Source organism: Natator depressus, chromosome 5, assembly GCF_965152275.1.
Source record: "Natator depressus isolate rNatDep1 chromosome 5, rNatDep2.hap1, whole genome shotgun sequence".
In the NCBI taxonomy this organism is placed as follows: domain Eukaryota; kingdom Metazoa; phylum Chordata; order Testudines; family Cheloniidae; genus Natator; species Natator depressus.
Genome location: NC_134238.1, coordinates 103556840 through 103576035, shown reverse-complemented (window position 1 = coordinate 103576035; position 19196 = coordinate 103556840). Strand labels below are relative to the sequence as shown.

Sequence of the window (19196 nt, the reverse complement as noted above, 5' to 3'; positions counted from 1 at the left end):
AAACATTCATTCTAACATCACATTTAGTTTATGTTTTTAATCCTGGTAAATGTGCTTTATTACCAATGACTAAGCACATAGCCAGCACTGCAGGGGATAAATCTTTGCAAGCACTCTGGGGAATAACCTACTCTGCAAACTGGTTGTGCGCAGGACCATTGAAGAGAAGATGGTTTTGCTATCTCTTAAGAGTTTCCTTTTGATTTTTTTAAAGATTAGCATTGGGAATGGTCTGAGGGGAGGCGGCTTTCCTACCTTTCATGGCCAGAAATCGAACAAAATGATAAAGGCTGTCTACTAGTGGAATGTGGGGGTGTTTCTGGGGGGTAATTCTGGGGACACTATTGTCTCTTTAAGTGGTGGGAGAAGTTAGGACTAAGGTTGGATTGACCTATGAATTGTTCCAGATGCCTATACCAGAAACCTGGAGTTGATTATGTAGAACTTCAGCTGCATCTCTACTAGCTTCTCAGTATTAAAAATAGGATTTTGCTTTTAGAAAATAATCACAAGGCAAAGTGCTATTATAAATTATCTATCACACAGTTCTGACACACACTGTATGAATGAATGGTCTAGACTTGCATGCCAAAATGTTTATAGGAAAATTTAAGTCTGTGTCTCTGACTATGAAGAGACAAACCAAAATGTGGTGGGATAATTTTTCACAGCACTCACCCAGGGTGCTAGCTTTTAATGGTATTTGAGTTGTATTTTAGTCCTGCTATGTCAATAGAGCAAAGGCTACATTTTATTTTTTGTGTGGGCTACTTGTTTTATTTCAAGAGTATTTAAAAGCAATCAGCTCATGTTTTGGTATCATACAAGATCTAGCAGCCTTTCACTAGTTGTTATGGTTCTTTGCAAGTGCATTTAATTCAGTAAGAAAAATAAGAAAAATAGTTGTCAAAGGATTTTAAGATGTGTACTCTCCACTCAATGCAAGTAATTGTTTACAGCTTTCAATGCATATGACCATCTCTTTTTTACGTATTTGAGTGAGAGGAGAATAGGCACTTTATAATAAAGGATATGCAATCTGTCCCATAATGGTCACAAAATCTACATTTAAGATGAGCAACAAACAGTCAGACAGATCATGTATATGTCTGAGTATTGTATTTGTGTTGATTTAGTTTTATTTTGCAGTATTATATTGTATTTGTTTCATATACCATTTTATGTTTATTTCTGTATTTGTTTTATGGGAGAATAGGCTAAAAGATAAGCATGTTTTACTTCCATAAAATATTTGAACTGAACTATAAATATATGATGTAAAATGTATTTTAAAAAGTCCTTAAGTGGTATGTGGAACAAGAGTGCATATTCAAATAGGACAGGACATGTTTCAATGAATTATGAAACATTTAACAGGTAATTTTCATTATAAAGCATTGAAAAGTTAGTTAGTTAAAGCAGAAAGCACATCAACACTTTAAGGAGCTTTCTTCCCTCTCCAGAAAAAAGCCATTAACTCATCCTGTAGAATTTTCAGATGGAAATTAGAGCAACAGCAGAAATTAGATTCAGAAACGGCACATGGAGAAACAGGGAACATTTTGGACTTTCCACCTCAACAGTAACTGCAGGGGTCTTAAATAACTATTTTTGTTTTTTCCCTTATTCGCTAAAATAAATGTTTATGTATCTTTCTGAATTTCATTACTCAGTAGGAAGGAGGCTTCACCTGCATCTCTCTCATTATAAAAGTGCTTTTGCTCCCTGTTTGAACAATTCCAAGTATGTGGTATTGCCCAATAATTTATAGGAGCAGTTTATCATTTCAGAAATTTAAGGCATAGGGCGGACCTTTCATACAGAAAATATATATTATGAATGAACATTGCATGGTGTTTTTTCTGCATCAAATCCATTCAAACAACATGCATTAGAAAGTTCAGCTTGAAAATTATTGGCCATTAGAGGTCCCTTTTACAGTTTGGAAGCTATCTTTTTTGGAATCAGAGTGCCAGAACAACTGGGTTTCACCTCACAGTTCTTTTGTCCATACTGTTCAGGAGGTAACATTTTTAGCCCATAAATAGGCTGGGCAGAATTTAATATTTTTTTTTGTAATTTTAATGGATTTTTTTATTTTAAGCTTATTTTTCCTGATTTTCACAATTGCACAAAGTATTGGTCTTAAGCATTTTAAAATTATTTTATCAGTTTAAATTTAAATTTTCACAGCTGTAGGAAATTGGGGGAGGTCTAGACAATAATTTTTTAATGACAGTAGACATTGAGATTCAAAAAGTTAAAGCTTTATAACTGTTAAAATACGATTGTTAACATCACTTGTGTTAACAGCACAAGTTATTTTAGGACATTTACTTCAAAATACTATGAAGTAAATGTCCTAAAATAAAATTCTGATAAGTTCTCAAGTAGCATTTTTCTTGCTTTGCTTATCTGTAAATTGCTGTGGTTATCAATGAAAATATTTTTTTTTGTTGGTTGGTGTGTGTGCGGTGAAATTAATTTTTACCAACAGTTACTGATAAAAATCTTTTCCTTCCAAAAAGCAAATGAGCAAAACCACTGGTGGCGTATATCTAATCCATAGTGTAATGTGCAACTAAACGGAATATCAGTAGCATTCATCTGCTGAAGCTTCCCCATTCTGCAATGATTTGGCTTCTCTGTAAAGGCCCACAGGTCTCAAACCTGGGCCCACAGATTCTCAGGCAGCTTTCACACCCTGGCCCTCCCTGGGGAGTTGACCCAGAACTACTGCATATGAGGGGCTCACAGAACTCTGACTCCTCCCAGAGGCACTGCCCTGAAAGATCCTAATTGGGGACGATGGCCAGCCCCTCCAGTTGGCCAGAAGGACGCATAGGAAGTTATCTGAGCAACTAAGGGGCTTCCTGACTGGCTGCCGCACTGGACCTGACTCCTATTTGATCACTGGTTTTTGATTCCTGCTCTCACCACTGGCTTGGTTCCTGGACTCTGATTCTGTCTCTCACCTCTATCTTAGTTTCTGGATACTGATTTTGGCTCTGACCACGAGGCCTGACTACCCCTTCTCTGACCATTAGGTCAGACTGCCCATGTCTCAGTCCTGACATTCCCCTTCTGAGTCAAATAGTTGTACCAACCTGTTTCTTAGGATTGTGGAGCCTCCTCTCCCTCCATAGCAGCCCACACATCATATATACCAGCTGTCCTGTTTCGATTCACACCAGAGGGAGGTCTGTGTGTCCTTTAGGTTTGTTCAAGATGGTGGCTTTCTTTAAAGAACAGAGAAAAGGAAGTCAGTATGTGGGCTGTGCCATTGATCTCTCCCCAAGAGAGCACATATTATTTTGCTGTCCCTCAGACTCCTCCCAGTCTCAGAAAAGCCAGTAAACCAGCCTTAGGATGTGCACAGTGAGGTAACATCCATACAAACTGAGTCCAAAACCATGGAGGCTGGTGATCAGTGCTGCAGTCTGTGGGACTGGGCCTGGTTCAACAACATCCTGCCCAGTGCTCTATACAAGGCCGACCATGGGAGAATCTGCATTTGTCTCATGCCCGCAAACAAAAACTTTTTATTATCATTTACCAAGCGAAGGTGACCCTTCAATTTTCATAGAGGGTCTTCCTATTAATCTCTTATCCTTTTATTTTAATTCCAATATGAGGCAAAGGAAAATCCTAGTATTCCCTACTTGAACTCTAAGAGTCAGATTTTCAAAACATAGATTGCATTTGTGCAGGTACAACTTTGCATATGTATTTTTGAATGCTATCATTTTGCATTTAAATGTTAGACTTTACATATGCAAAAACCCATTAGTGTACAGAAACTAAGGACAAATGGGCTAGAGCTTGTAAATTCTGTCATTTGCACATGATAGCAATACTGCCCAAACACGTATGGAATGTGCATGGCTCAAATGTAGCAACCAATGAAGAGGTGGGTGAGACTCCCCCACAGAAGTTTGACCTGCTCATTTTATTTCCAGAGATCCCAACAGCTCAGGAAGTTGGAATCTCTTTTTTCTTCCATGCTCCCAAGAAAGAACTGTTGTTCTGCTTTGTCAAGGGATCTTTTAAGGCTGAAGGGGTCTGTTGCCTCTTTAAGAGTCACGTGACACTCAACAAGGGACATGACATAACTCCTGGGCCAAACAAGAATCTGCTGTGGTATTATAAATTTGCAAGACAGTGACCTGGCACTTATCCGAGAGTGCTAAAGGAGTTGGCGGATGTGATTGCAGAGCCATTGGCTATTATCTTGGAAAAACTCATGGCGATCGGGGGAGGTCCCGGACGACTGGAAAAAGGCTAATGTAGTGCCCATCTTTAAAAAAGGGAAGAAGGAGGATCCTGGGAATTACAGGCCAGTCAGCCTCACCTCAGTCCCTGGAAAAATCATGGAGCAGGTCCTCGAGGAATCAATTCTGAAGCACTTAGAGGAGAGGAAAGTGATCAGGAACAGTCAGCATGGATTCACCAAGGGCAAGTCATGGCTGACTAATCTAATTGCCTTCTATGACGAGATAACTGGCTCTGTGGATGAGGGGAAAGCGATGAACGTGTTGTTCCTTGACTTTAGCAAAGCTTTTGACACTGTCTCCCACAGTATTCTTGCCAGCAAGTTAAAGAAGTATGGGCTGGATGAATGGACTATAAGGTGGATAGAAAGTTGGCTAGATTGTTGTGCTCAACAGGTAGTGATCAATGGCTCCATGTCTAGTTGACAGCCATTATCAAATGGAGTGCCCCAAGGGTCGGTCCTCGGGCCGGTTTTGTTCAATATCTTCATAAATGATCTGGAGGATGGTGTGGATTGCACCCTCAACAAGTTTGCAGATGACACTAAACTGGGAGAAGAGGTAGATACGCTGGAGGGTAGGGATAGGATACAGAGGGCCCTGGACAAATTGGAGGATTGGGCCAAAAGAAATCTGATGAGGTTCAACAAGGACAAGTGCAGAGTCCTGCTCTTAGGACGGAAGAATCCCATGCACCACTACAGACTAGGGACCGACTGGCTAAGCAGCAGTTCTGCAGAAAGGGACCTAGGGGTTACAGTGGACGAGAAGTTGGATATGAGTCAACAGTGTGCCCTTGTTGCCAAGAAGGCCAATGGCATTTTAGGATGTGTATGTAGGGGCATTGCCAGCAGATCGAGGGACATGATCGTTCCCCTCTATTCAACATTGGTGAGGCCTCATCTGGAGTACTGTGTCCGGTTTTGGGCCCCACAATACAAGAAGGATGTGGAAAAATTGGAAAGAGTCCAGCGGAGGGCAACAAAAATGATTAGGGGACTGGAAACATGACTTATGAGGAGAGGCTGAGGGAACTGGGATTGTTTAGTCTGCAGAAGAGAAGAATGAGGGGGGATTTGATAGCTGCTTTCAACTACCTGAGAGGGGGTTCCAAAGAGGATGGTTCTAGACTGTTCTCAGTGGTAGCAGATGACAGAACAAGGAATAATGGTCTCCAGTTGCAGTGGGGAGGTTTAGGTTGGATATTAGGAAAAACTTTTTCACTAGGAGGGTGGTGAAACACTGGAATGCGTTACCTAGGGAGGTGGTGGAATCTTCTTCCTTAGAAGTTTTTAAGGTCAGGCTTGACAAAGCCCTGGCTGGGATGATTTAGTTGGGGATTGGTCCTGCTTTGAGCAGGGGGTTGGACTAGATGACCTCCTGAGGTCCCTTCCAACCCTGATATGCTATGATTCTATGATTTACTTCCAATGCCTGACTGAATGAATGCAGCAGTCAGAAGAAGAGGTCTTAGTGACTTATTCTTTGACAAATACAATGCACTGTAGTTCCTATGAGCAATTCATGTCTACTTATAAGGGTGTTAGTTTCTTAGCTCGAGCATAGTAGGGAGCTTAAGCAGAAATGTAAATTTTATTTTTCTGACCAAACACCAGATTATTTTGAAGAAATCCATGAATCTGGCATCCCAGCCTAATAGCCAGGCTGATGATAGTCCCAAACTGTTGTACATAGTTAATGAAAAAAGAAATAGTTAATGAAAGTGAGTTATTTTTTGAGTTAGTTGCTAGGGAAGGTGCATGTGGTGCCTGTGGTGAGTGGGCTGCTGTAGAGAGTAGCAACATCCTGACAAGATGATTGATTTATCTCCCCGAGTAAGCGGAGGGAAGAGGCAGCAGTCCTATTAGCTCCAGACTACAGATGTATATTCAGGTGGGGGAATGAAAGTTTCTTATGTAAATTATTCAAAAATAACAACCACACACCACCACCAAGAACAACACAGTCATTTCATTTTGTTTCTAAGCTGGACACACTCTATTTAAATTATATTATCCGCTAATATTAATTATACATGGAACAAATTCACAGCTGGAGAAAACAGGGGCATGTCCTTTGGAAGTGTCTGGGCCACATTCAAACATGGTGTAAACAAAAGAGTGAATTTTATGTTGGCTTTAAGTGGAGAAGTAGTATAGTTCTTAGCTATTTGTATTTGATGTGAGTGCAAAATAAATTGAGCTTACATGCGAAAGGGGGAAGTTGTGGAGTGGAGTGCAACAGGAAAAGCAACTAGCAGGAGAGTGTTAGTGGGGTATAAGAAAGTGTGAGGGGCCTAAAGTAAGAATATGCTTTCTTACACCTTCCTGTTAGTTGCTTTTTGTCACTAATCCCTTCCATGTAAATTACACTTACATTGATATTCAGTGGATCTATGTATGTTACACTGCATTGCCACTTAAGCGTACTTACATCTGTTTGTATAACCAATGTACACTACAGTCTAAGTCACTGTTGAATTCGCCTCTGTATGTATATCTGAAAAATGAAACTGGCTTTGAGGTTATGAATATTGATAGTTCATCGTGCACACATGGAATTAGCTGAGAGGTAGGCATTTGTAACAACACCTGTGACAGCTGTTGTTTCCTTCAATAGGTAATAGAATTTGATGATGGATCTGGATCAGTTCTCAGAATACAGCCTCTGCGGACTCCACGAGATGAAGCTATTTATGAATGTGTTGCTTCCAATAGTGTTGGAGAAATAAGTGTGTCCACTAGACTCACTGTTTTACGTGGTAAGTCCTTTTCAGACAATAACTTATTTTCTGTGATAGTGTCAAAACTATTACATCATTGCAGTGTTTTGGTTTTTTTTGTACAGCTAATGAAAGAAAGAGTGTTTAAGGTTCCTTTTTGGAGGGTACTGTCGTATTGTTAATGCTGGAAAATGGGAACTTCCTTGTTTGAAATTTGGATTTGTTTTTCTTTTGGATGTTTGACTCTCTAATGGCTCCATCTTACTGAACAGGGAACAGGGTGGGGAAGAAAATGCAAGGTCAAAGAAAGTAAGATAAGGAGGAAAAATGGGAAGACTCTGGCTAGAACAAGCAAACAATAACATGTTTTGTGAATGCATCTGATTTGCACGTTAGTGCTGTCTTGTGCAGCTTTTATTTGCATGATTGGCGTTTATACAGAAAGTTACCCATGCTGCCACTGACCTTGGTGAAACTACAGAAACAGTATTTACATAAGGATGAGCTGCAGCTAAACATTTTCTCCAAAGTACTGGGCGCAAACATGCTGTTCTTCAGGCTCAGACATGCATATCATCTTTACATCTTTTTATTCATTTATTTAGCAAACATAGTTATTGAGGCCAATGAAAGGATCATCCAGGATCAACCCTGGAGTTGGAATATAAGATTTAGTGCCAAACCTATGGACTCACTTACAAATGATATTCCCATTGGAGTAAATGCTAGTAATCGAATGGCCTTTTGTATCTGTTGTTCATTCTTCTGGAGACAGAGAGGAACTTTGTTTTGACATGTGAAATGTGTCCCTTCCTCACTTGCTTGCCAATCCCTCCTACAGTGCATTGTCCACTCTGTATTTTGGAGGGAGGCGCTTTCGTCAAAACACTAGCACATAATGCACCATACCAGCCACATAAACATACGGCAGGGAGTTTGTGAAGGTTAGGGTCAGGGTTAGGGTTTGTGTCTACTGGGATGAGAATTTCAACTATCAGACAGCATTAAAAGAAGATAATCCTTGGAGCTCTGTGTTTTATTATTCTTTGCCCCACCATTTAGAAACATTTGGGGAGACATAGAGATTGCTTTTCTTTATTTTATTTTTTTCCCTTTGTGCTACTTTCAAAGAACTGGATTTCTGTGTAGCAAGAAAGACTAACTTATTTGTATGTGGTTTTTTAATCAGTGTAAGCAATTATGTTGTTTACATCACCGATGAAAAAGGATCACAACACTGTGTATGTATGATATATATTTTAAAATTATATAAGAAGTACCTGACATAATGAAAATAAATACAGGAATAAACCTGCTAAAAATTCAAATGTTATCTCTAGTGTTAACTTGGCTGTGTTTGGCATCATTTTAATTTTTTTTCCAGCCACAGTTAATAAAAATGGAAAGGTTGATCATTTGGTTCATATTTTAACTCCCCTGTTCAACTCCCTGAACAAAGTAGTTGTTTCTATTGTTTAAAATGACAGAAATCATATTCTGTTCAGTTTTTTATAAATTAATAAATTAAAAAAGCCCCCAAAACAGTCATATTACATAGCAATAATTGTTGTTTGCAGTAAGATCTGAAGACAAAGCTCTGTGTGAACTCAAAAATTTGTGTCTTTTATCCAACATAAAGTTGGTCCAATAAAAGATATGCCTCCCCCACCTTGTCTCTCTAATAGCAATAAATATCATTTAAAAATTAAGAACGTGGGAAAAAAAGTGGGAAAATTCAGACGTAAAGTGTATTCTCTGCGTACAGAATTTAATGAAGGGTAGAACACGTTACCTACTGAAATATATTTACAGGCCTCCTGGGTCTTTTCATTGAAATGTCTGTGCATGTGTTTTTAAAGATGCAGTTCTGAATCAACTGTTTCTTCCTTACTCTGTAGTAGAGAGACACTGGGACTTATCCTCTTCTCATTGACAACAATGAATACTTAAATGGGTGTAAGATTGGCACCCATGTCAAAACTGGCTGGCTCTAAAAATATGATCTACCTGTTCCCCCACCCCCATCTGCAATGTAAGCTGTTTGTTGTAAAGTATATGCAGGTTTTTCTTTGTCTTTCTTTCCAACTCAAATGGTTCAATACTCCTTAAAAATAACTTATGTCAGCATTCTACCTCTTATGAACAGCCCTACAATAATAAATGAGAGTGTACATGCACATGATGGAGATAAATAAAAGTTGGTAAGAAAACAAGGAAAAAATTAAAATGATTAGAAATGGAAGAGAAACTTTATAGTCTCCAGCCATAATGCTTACAGTTTTTGTTAAAAGCATAAAGGGAAGTAGCTGAGATCCTCTGGTTCGGGGCTCGATTAAAGCAAGATCCATGGATCTAAGCCATGATATGGAAGGAGGCCCATATACACATTGATCCATGAGGTGTGGAATGGTGTAATAATGCCAGAGAGAGTTGGGATCTGCCAACTGGAGAGCGTGAGGTAGCTTTAGGTGGCAGGTAGCATGAGGTTGCAGGTTTAGAAGCCACTTGGCAATGTTGTGGTTGATCATTTCTTTTATTAGGTCCAGTGTTTCGGGCATTAGCATCCAGTGACTCAGGCAATGTAGGTTCAATTACTGCTTTGTGCTTCCTGTGTGGCCTTGGGCAAGTCACTTATTCTCTATATGCCTCACTTCACCACCTGTACTTTGACCACAATAGTACTTCTGTACATCACAGGGATGCTGTAAGGATAAGTATGTGAATAACTACGAGGCACTCAAATACTACGGTGGTGGGGGCTATGTCAGTATGATAGATAGATCTGAGTAGATTGGATCCAGGCCCCCTCGAGGCTTAATCCACCAGAGAGCCCCCATGTCGCTCTGCATTGTGCAGGTGGTACACATCTCTTTTGCAGGCTCCTCAAATGCTGCCTCCCTGTGCTCCCCGAGAGCCAGCACAACATTTGTGCTGCATCTGAGACCATCCAAGCTCTTGCAGTGGGAGGTCAGGATTTGACCCAGAATTAACAAGCTTTGCCACCCTTTTGCCATGAGGGTTGATGAGGCTGAGGGATGTTCCCACGCAAGAAAGGGCCCAGTCTCACAAATTTTTTAATCAGTTAAAGGTATGGTCAGCTTAAGTGGTTACAAATAACTTGGTTCAGTTTGTCTCAATGCAGTAACTTTTTTGCCATCACAACCACATCTGTACGCCTCCACCCTGTAGTCTGCCTCATCATGTTTCTATGGGAAGTTCTGGACAGCTGTCACACAGTGCCTCAGCAGGAGCTGCCTGGGCCTGTGCCTAGCCTCTTCTGTTTAGATTCTTCAACTGTGCTCATAACCATGGTATCCGGTCTGTAAGTGCTACGAGCAATGCTGCAGCCTCTAGTTTCTGGAATTGGTGCTTTACAGTATGGAAGAGGTGGCAGGCAGAAAAGATAACAGCTTCCCTCATCACTCTGAAGCATTACGTGAAAAGTAGGCCAAGGCAAAGGGTTGTGTCCTTCTCCACTGAAGACTGAAATGCTAGTCCACTAACAGGGTAGAGATGTTGGTGTCATTTATGTTCCAGCGGTGATTTTCATGAACCCAGCCAACCCTTTGCTGATGAAGCCATGCCAAGACTATAAGCATGTCAACAAATGCTGCTTTATCTGTTGCCACCGTTGTGTCACAGTGGTGTTTGAGTGCACCTTTACGAGACCGAAACCGCCTAAAGCAAAACAACATAGAGCGGATGTATATCCCTACACTCATTGCTGCATGCTCTGTTCACTATACTATCTGTGAATTAAAAGCAAAGTGCTACATAGACACTTGGAAAATGAGGCTGGATCCTGGTACATTTCCATCTCACTACAAGCCCTGTGATTACCATCTGAGCAAATATGCATAATAATGGATTCTCTGTGCCAGTATTTCTGCTCACACTGTCAATTGACAAGGAGGAAGAGGAGCAAAATCTTTGTGTTGAGATGCTTTTCTCATATCTCTGTTATAAAGCTGCTTTTATAAAGTGATTGATGCGATGTCAAGCAATCGTGGTATATAATAAAAAGTGAGTTATGTATTTAACAGTGTTTCCCTGGCCATTGATATGACAAGTGTAATTAAAGGACATTGTTTTTATTAGAATGGAAAAGGTTCAGAGCAATTTCCAGAGTTTGAAAAATAGCAAGGGGGTGGGGGGAGAGATATGCATTCAAAGCACTATTATTTTCCTGCTATCAGAAGATGGGTCACAAGAAATGACAATTTGTTTCCATGTTCTCGCAATACCTTGTGATTTTGAGGTGGGCAGGGGCCATTTTAAACTGGCTTGCTCCTCTGGGAGATGTAACCGGGAAAAGCCATCTAGGGCAGCTTACGCATGGGGATTAGAGTCCCTGGAAGTCAGACACACAGAGTGACACCTTTATTCTGAGGGACAATGCACTGTGGCATGTCTGACTGCACAGTGCTAAATAAGAACAGGGAACTGGATTTACCAGTTACACTGGCATTGCTATGGGTGCCCATCCATTGGCAAGATCATGACGTACCTAGCTGGTCACAAGAAATTTACCATGTGCCAAAAGAGCCAGCTAGCTGGGGAAGTGCCTGGGTAATATTCACTGGCTTTAGCCATCTGTCGTGTGTACACAGTGTTTTTAGTCCATTGGGCCTCTAGCTGGTCATAGGCCTGGTAGAAAGTTGTGTGGATGGGGTCAGAAAGATAGAGCATGTGACACATGAATATATCTATCTCAAAAGCATTCACTAAGAGAAGTTTGAAGAGCCATAGTAAAAACTTCGCAGATTTTTAGTGAGAATGCAACCAACTACGTGCAATACCTTACGACCAGAATTAGCATGTTCATTACAGTTCCATTTTATTAATGCCTCTTTTTGAAGACGAACACTGTGGTCCCTGCTGTGAAAATGGTACTTTGCACTTTATGTTATAAAGTGGTCTCTGCTGGGGAGCCGTGCTAGGAACATTAAAGAACAAAGGACAGCTGCTTGACGATCGTACAAAAGGGTTTTATGAAAGAGTGGACCAAAAGGAAAGGTGGCCAATATACAGACAATTTACCAGCAATTATGGTACCAAGTGATGTGCAGATTACTTGAAACGGCTTACAAAAAAGTGCTAGGTCTAAGCGGATACAAAATTACAAACTCTTTTGATATATTTTAGTCATGTGTGTAAATACATGCAGGGCAAACAGAAACATTTGCCTTTCGTGCAGTATAATTTGAAACACTTAATGAATTATCACTCTGTATAAGAGGGAAGGGAAATGGAACTGTTAGCCAGATCAGGAAATGAACAAAAATTTGAAAAACACACAGTCCATTTCCTATGGCTGGGTTTTCAGTTCTTTTATGATGAAGGAATATTTTGTTATGTCTAATGTAGAACTTTAGCATGACAGTACGCTTTGTCAGGAGAACTCATTCTATAACTAGTGTTAATAGTTTAATAAATTCTGCTTATGTAATTTAAATTATCAGGAACACATCAGGGTATAGTATCATAAGCTATATAATGCACATAGATTCAAATTTTACTTTCAGATACATGTGTGCCACCCTATTGATTTCACAATTATTTATTATCATTTTATATGTAAAAATAATTTTAAAATCTACATTATCGCCTACAGTCATTCATAATATAAATAGAATGGGCTGAATAATATTAATGAATAACTGAACTATTTATCAATTATCTCATACATATTTTTCAAGTAATATTTTTAGTAGTCACTCAATTCCCAAGATGTAATATTTGTCAAAGAAACTCTTTTCCCCACCAATAAATGATTAATTTATTCACAATTTTTTTCAACTGTTATCACACTTGACATATAAAATAATGCAGTTTTTCCTTATGCATGGAATAACTGTATGCCAGTGTATTTTTAAAAGGGTTTATTACAGTTAATAAAATGCATATTGATAGTCATTAGAAAACTATTTCTGAATGTAAAACAGGTAGAATAGGAGTACATACACTACTTGAAAATGAAGGAAATATCTCAAGTTCATCAAAATTACTTGTATCTAAAATCCTTTTATCAAGAATTTCAAAAGTGAATAGTGAGCTTGGGTGCTTCAAATTTTGGATGCCAAATTTAAGCTATCTCTAAGGTGTATCAGTTTAGGCAAAATAAACCACTAGCTGCTTTTGAAAATCTTAGTCCTAAACTTTATTTTCTATGGTGGTTGTTCTATTTCTGTGAAACTTCTTTGAATTCCTTGCTGTCCCAGAAAATTATCTTAATATGCTACACTGCTAGGATGTGTCTACTAAATGAAGATGTACCTTTCCTTGTTGTTTTGATCTAACTAGTCAGTGAAAACAGCTACTGGTCATGGTTTGTGTCTTTATAATGATTTTCTTATTTTTCCATTCTAGTTCATTTTCCTCTGAATTTCATCTTCTTGTTCATTGAACCACATTTCAGATATTTTCTTCCATGACTGTAAAATTACCAGTTCAGTTTCACTCATGTATATCTGTTCATGATGTCTACTTCATATTTTGAAATGGTATCAGTAGTAATAAAGTATTGCTATCTAATGTTCACAGGGACAGTCAATTTGAAGTGGACAGTCATAAAAGATGAATGTTGACTTGAAGCATCAGCCAGTTAAACTGTTCCTCCTCATCCATTTCTATTTTATAATAAGAAACTTTTTGTAGTCGATGACTGTTCATGAAATAGATGTCTGGCAGTCAGGTGAACTGAACATCCTCAGACAAGAAGGAGGAATAATACTGTACAAAGAAATAATAGTCCTCTTTAGCATGAAGGGCTTTTTTTTAATTAAAATGTTTTGGCCAAAAATGTACATCTGTTAATTCTTTTCAGGCAAGAGCTCAATCATTCATTTCAGCCTGAAAAGCTGATCACAGTCTGGGTGGTCCCAGGGGAGAAACTAATAATTGTTTTTAGCACTGTAACCAATAAGTGTCTATCTCTGCTCTTTACAGAAGGAAATTAATGTATCATGAGCCGGGCAAATATATCCATGTTAAAACATATTGTGCTTTTCCTTCTATTTTTTTTTAACCAATTTATTTTAGGTCATTGATGTTTGTGAGGATCCACTCACTTGTCCTAGAATTGAGTCCCAAATTGAATCCATGCTTGATCAGGTACCATTCAGATTACAAACTGGAATGAGTAACAATGAAGCGAGAGAGAAACGTTAGTACTCCAATCCTGCAAATCTGCCCAAAGGGTCAGTTGTAGGATCACCAGTCACCTAGGTCACCAGTTTTAATCTGGCCTGGTTCAGTAATGACCAGAAGTTATGAGAAGCAATGGGTGGGCATTTTGATGTCATCGTTAGAGGATTATATCACAACCCTCACCCCACATCACCATTCTAGCTTTTACTAATCAACACTTTTGGTGATTCAGTAGAGAGACAGATAATAAACTGGTGAAGACTGCAAATTTTTTACCCCCTATGGGTGGTCCTGTGAGGTCAATGTTGAGTCAAATGAGCTGCGCAGTGTGAGTAAGACTGATAGACAACTGCTGTCTGTATTGTACCTGTTTCATAGATAAGTAAACGTTTTCCATCTCCTAGCTGTTACTTTGTCATTTTCCTCCACCATTAAATTAGATGAGTGAAAAGAAACAAAAGGTGAATCTTTTTCAGTGCCAAGGTGGATGTGAGGTATTCCATTTATATTAAATAACAGTTTAGGTTTTTGATTGTGCAATTATTTAATCTAGTGGTAAACTCGTGTGCATCAAATATCTATTTTTAATTGATAAATGTAATAATTAAAGATTACTTAGTATACAAGAAGCTGTCAGCTATGACAAGAAGCCTGACCCTACAAACTCAAGTGACTAATCCTTATGTGTGCATGTAGCCCCTTGTGCTCCTACAGAGTCCCATCGATGTAGTATCAGGGTTTAAAATTATACAAAATCCATAATCCACTGTTGTAAAACCACTGTCTGAATAAGAGCTCAATGCCGTTACAAAGTGTGCATTCTGCTTCACTGTGTTGATGAGCTATTTAAAATTTAAGCTGGATAATACATTTCCTATTACTTTCCCCTTTGTTTATGCCCACCTACTTTAGTTACCTATGGCCTCGATTCAGCCTGGCATTTAAACACATGCTTAAGTCCATCTCTGTTCAGGAAAGCAATGAAGCACATGCTTACCTGTAAGCTCATGTTTAAATCTCGTCAAAGTTTTGTGGAAGTCAATGGAACTGAAGTACCATCAATGTGGAGATGGTATTCCTGTTTATAAATTGTGGAATGATATGATAAATTGCATTTAGCTTCCATCTTTGACTGCCTCACCTCTATGCTTCCATTAATCAGTCTGCTCTGGGACTACTTCCAACATTCCAAACCTCTGAGTAGTCTAACAGCTGTCATTTTTTTAAAGCAACTTGACACAAAAATGTTTCCTCTCCCCTGCCCTCCCTCCCTTTAGAATCTGGAATTTCCTCTCCATCTCCATTTGCCGTGCAGTACAGAATGGACAATGTTCTGTCCTGCACCCGGAGACTTGTTTCAAGACCAACATTTTGCAAAACATCAGGAATAGAAGTGGCTGCTTTATTCCATTGGAGGGGAGCTGGGAAAATCCCCCTTTTTTAATGAAATAGGAAAATAGTTTCTATTTCTGGAAGGTCGTGAGTTATCAGATCATAAAATTGTGACATTTTGTAAAGAAAAGCCACTTCAGTTAATTTAAACAGGTTTATAAAATTTATTCACTGTAGTTTTATCTCTTTCAGGAGTGTCCTAGGTGCACTCATGATACTTAGGAGAGAGAAAAATATTATAATGACTTCATTTTAGAAATCTCTGTAGATTAATTTATTCTGTCTGTTTAGCTAAAATAGATAGTGATAATGTATAATATTTGTTGCTTAAACAAAATATACATGTCAGGTGTGTTATGGGCATGAGTTTGGAATTGCCAGCATAACTCATTCACTAAAGGTATTAGTAGTGGGGTGATGCTGGGTGGGAGATGGTTTTATTTTTGTTATGTGTGCAGTGGGCCAACCTGTCCTTCTGAAGTTAGTTCACTGTTTATTGCAAAGCTGTCAGCAGTCTTCTGATATTAAAAGGGCTATAGTACTGTACGTACATACAGATCTATCTATCATGTTGCAAATGTGTATTTGGAAACTTTATTCTAGAGATTATTTTCCTTAAGAAATGTTTCATTACCAGTTTGAGGATATGGTTCTTTACTATATGGTTTCAAGTAGCTCGTGATCTGGCTTCTTATTAGTGTATGTACTTGATTTAGGATGAAAGGAAACCAGTAGTGTTAGAAGCTTGATAACGTTCAGTTCAATTATTACCAAGGTAAATTTATGTATAAAATGCATAGCAAGGGATAATAAAGCCAAGTTTCTAGAAGAAGGTCCTCATATAGTAGATCAGCCTGCAGCTTTTCAGTCTAGTGGTTTCTGAGAACACTAATGTCTCATCAAGTGCACCATTAGGATGACAGGAAGGTTTGTTGAAATGTAGGACATGTTTGACATTAGAGTGCTGAAGTGACAGCAAAATTAAATCCATTTTTAATGCTATAGGCACGCATCTTGAAGGGGAAAAAAACCTGAGAATTACATCTAGTGAAAGATATGGAAACACTATCTGGGAAAAAAAATATTTTGCTAAAAAAACCACCCCAAAATTATTTCAAGTAATATTGAAGATACATTTTGTTTATGTAACTAATAGCCATTTATAAAATATGCTTTATTATTGTAATTGTCTAGTTTTATAAGATTTCATGTGGAGCACAATGAGAGAATATCAGTAAATATAAGAAAATTTTAAAACATACCAGTTAACTACATTGGTATTAAAATAACCTCTCTCAGAAGATTTCATTAAGCCAAACTGATTTTAATAGTAAAATATTTAGATTTTTAGAAATGGGAATTTGGCATTTCTGACACGGAATGATGAACAGTAATAGATAAAAGCAAAAAAAAAAGATTTATTTCTACTGTTAAGTTAAGAGAATCAAATAGCCAGGATTAAAGCAGCCTACCAAAAAAATCCTTTTATGAATGCGATATGGTTTATGCATGACATTAGATCTTATTATGATAGATCTTATTTCAGGTATGGCCATGCCTGCTGTAAACTAACATCAAGTGGTGCAGCTGACTTACTACCGTTCCATTAATCTTTGTTGCAAAGATGCATTAATAAAGTCTCCTCCACTCACTAGTTCAATAGCAAATGAAATTCCTTCATCTTCGATTACAAACAGATAAATCATCTTGTGCAAAATTTAGCTGTGACTTAAATTATTCCATTAAAATGATTTACTATAAAACTACTACAAAGGGGTCTGCTAGGGTATAAAATGTTGCCTAGTAATAGTAGCATTTTGCTAGATATTTATTTCAAAAGCTTCTTGTGAAGTACAGTATTAGTAACTGCATTCAACAACAACAAAACAAGATTTTCAACTGGAAGCATTTCAATAAGCTTTTTAGATAAATTCAAACTAATAGCACTGATTAGAAGCAGGTGCTGTGTGAGCGCTGCCAATGCACCTGAATCCTGACTCTCAATACTTCTGCTATTCTTGTCCTGGGCTTCTTTTACGGAACCATTACCAATTGTAGTTAACTGAATTTTATTAAACAGTAATTAAAAATAGATAGTTAAAGGAAGACGGCCAGATGTTTAGGCTTCTCAGATCCCTTAACTTACAGTTAGTTTAATGTTCCATGTATGAAGCTGAAGAGTCCTTAATCTTTCCACATCCACTAAGGACAATAGAGAGATTCCCTGCTTCTGGGGACAAGAACAGGTCCTCTGAGCATGTCTTGTTGCCCATTTTACTCACCTTCTCCTGGAAACACCACTCTGTTATAGGAAGACTGGGTGAAACTCCCTGTGGTGTAGGGAGAACCATTGTGGAATCACTCCTTGTACTGACTGGTATGAATAAGAGACACTTTCTCTCCCATGAGATCCACAGCGCTCCAAGCCTGGGACCAAGCTCAGAAACTGATCTTGGCTTCCCATTGGTTCCTCACTGTTTTCAGTGGACTTGCCCTGTGATTTATTTTAATAAAATATATCTTCTTGTCTTAAATGGCATTATTGTCTCTGCTCCAAAGATAAACAAATCTGTATACACAAACTGTATCTTAGTGTTCATGCACAGATTTATTTCGTTCTGCTGTACCGATAAGACTGTCTGAGGAATCCTGCAACAAAATGATTTTCAAGGAAAGTGATTTGGAAGGCTGAAAAGTTGCCAGGGTTTTTTCATAAAGAGACACCGTTACTCCTTACTCGATTTATTGCAACAAGATGAAGGCAACTGCAAATAAATTGTTAGTAAACCAAGAAACAATCATTTATTGTTGTGGCACGTTTCATATTGCAGGCAAAGGGCCTGATCCAATGTATGTTGAAGTCAGTGGAAAGACTCCATTTGACTTCCCTGGGCTTTAAATCAATCCCATAGAGAGCTCATTAGTTGTCAAGTGGCAAAGCCCCAATAAAATACAGTCCAACATTTTCAAACCTGGATACCTAAATTTAGGCACCTCAGAAAGTAGCCTGATTCTAAGAGGCTCAGAGCACCTACACTTCCCTTTGACTCGAGGTTTGTGCTCAGATGCTCTGAAAAACTGGTCACTTGCTTAAATTCCTCAATATGGACTTTGGTGCCTAAAGTTAGGTATGTAGACCAAGATACTTATAAAATTAAGTGCCTAAAGTTAAGTTACTAAGTAAATATTTAGGTATTTGAACAAGTATCCTAATTCTCAAGTGTTCAGTGTCCAGCATCCCCCTGTGACTGCAGCAGGAGCTGCTGGATACTCAGCACTTTTGAAAAAACAGGTCACTTATTTAAGCAGCTAAGTCATGATTTAGGAGCCCAATTTTAGGCACTAATGTTTTAAGGTCTTGCCCACAGTTTCCATACTGTTGGACTTAGTGTATTGATAGTAAGAATATTAAACCTTAGCTGATAACTAATTGATGGAATAACTTTTCACAAAAGCGAATTTTTGTGTGCAAATCCTTCAACTTGTGTAATTCTTGAAAAGGTGGGAGTGTATGTATGATGTATGTGCAAGGAGGCGTTCTTTAGTGAGTGAACCAGACAACAGCGGGTGTTTGAGATGTGTATTATTACTGTAAATTCCTCATTTACAGGAAATTGACTCTTATTGTGTCATAAGAAGGATGCGAATGGGGAAAAGCAGAA

The 19196-nt window shown here is 38.5% G+C and overlaps 1 protein-coding gene across 45 annotated transcripts in view; it reads left to right on the top strand.

The window, feature by feature from the left end:
* The window catches only part of PTPRD (protein tyrosine phosphatase receptor type D), a 1647138-nt gene that overhangs the window by 1347219 nt on the left and 280723 nt on the right, over nucleotides 1-19196 (top strand). For all 45 annotated transcript variants that reach the window (XM_074953350.1, XM_074953349.1, XM_074953347.1 and 42 more), the window contains one exon: nucleotides 6891-7032. In XM_074953350.1, coding sequence (XP_074809451.1) covers nucleotides 6891-7032 — 142 coding nt within the window. The remainder of the gene's footprint in view (nucleotides 1-6890; nucleotides 7033-19196) is intronic.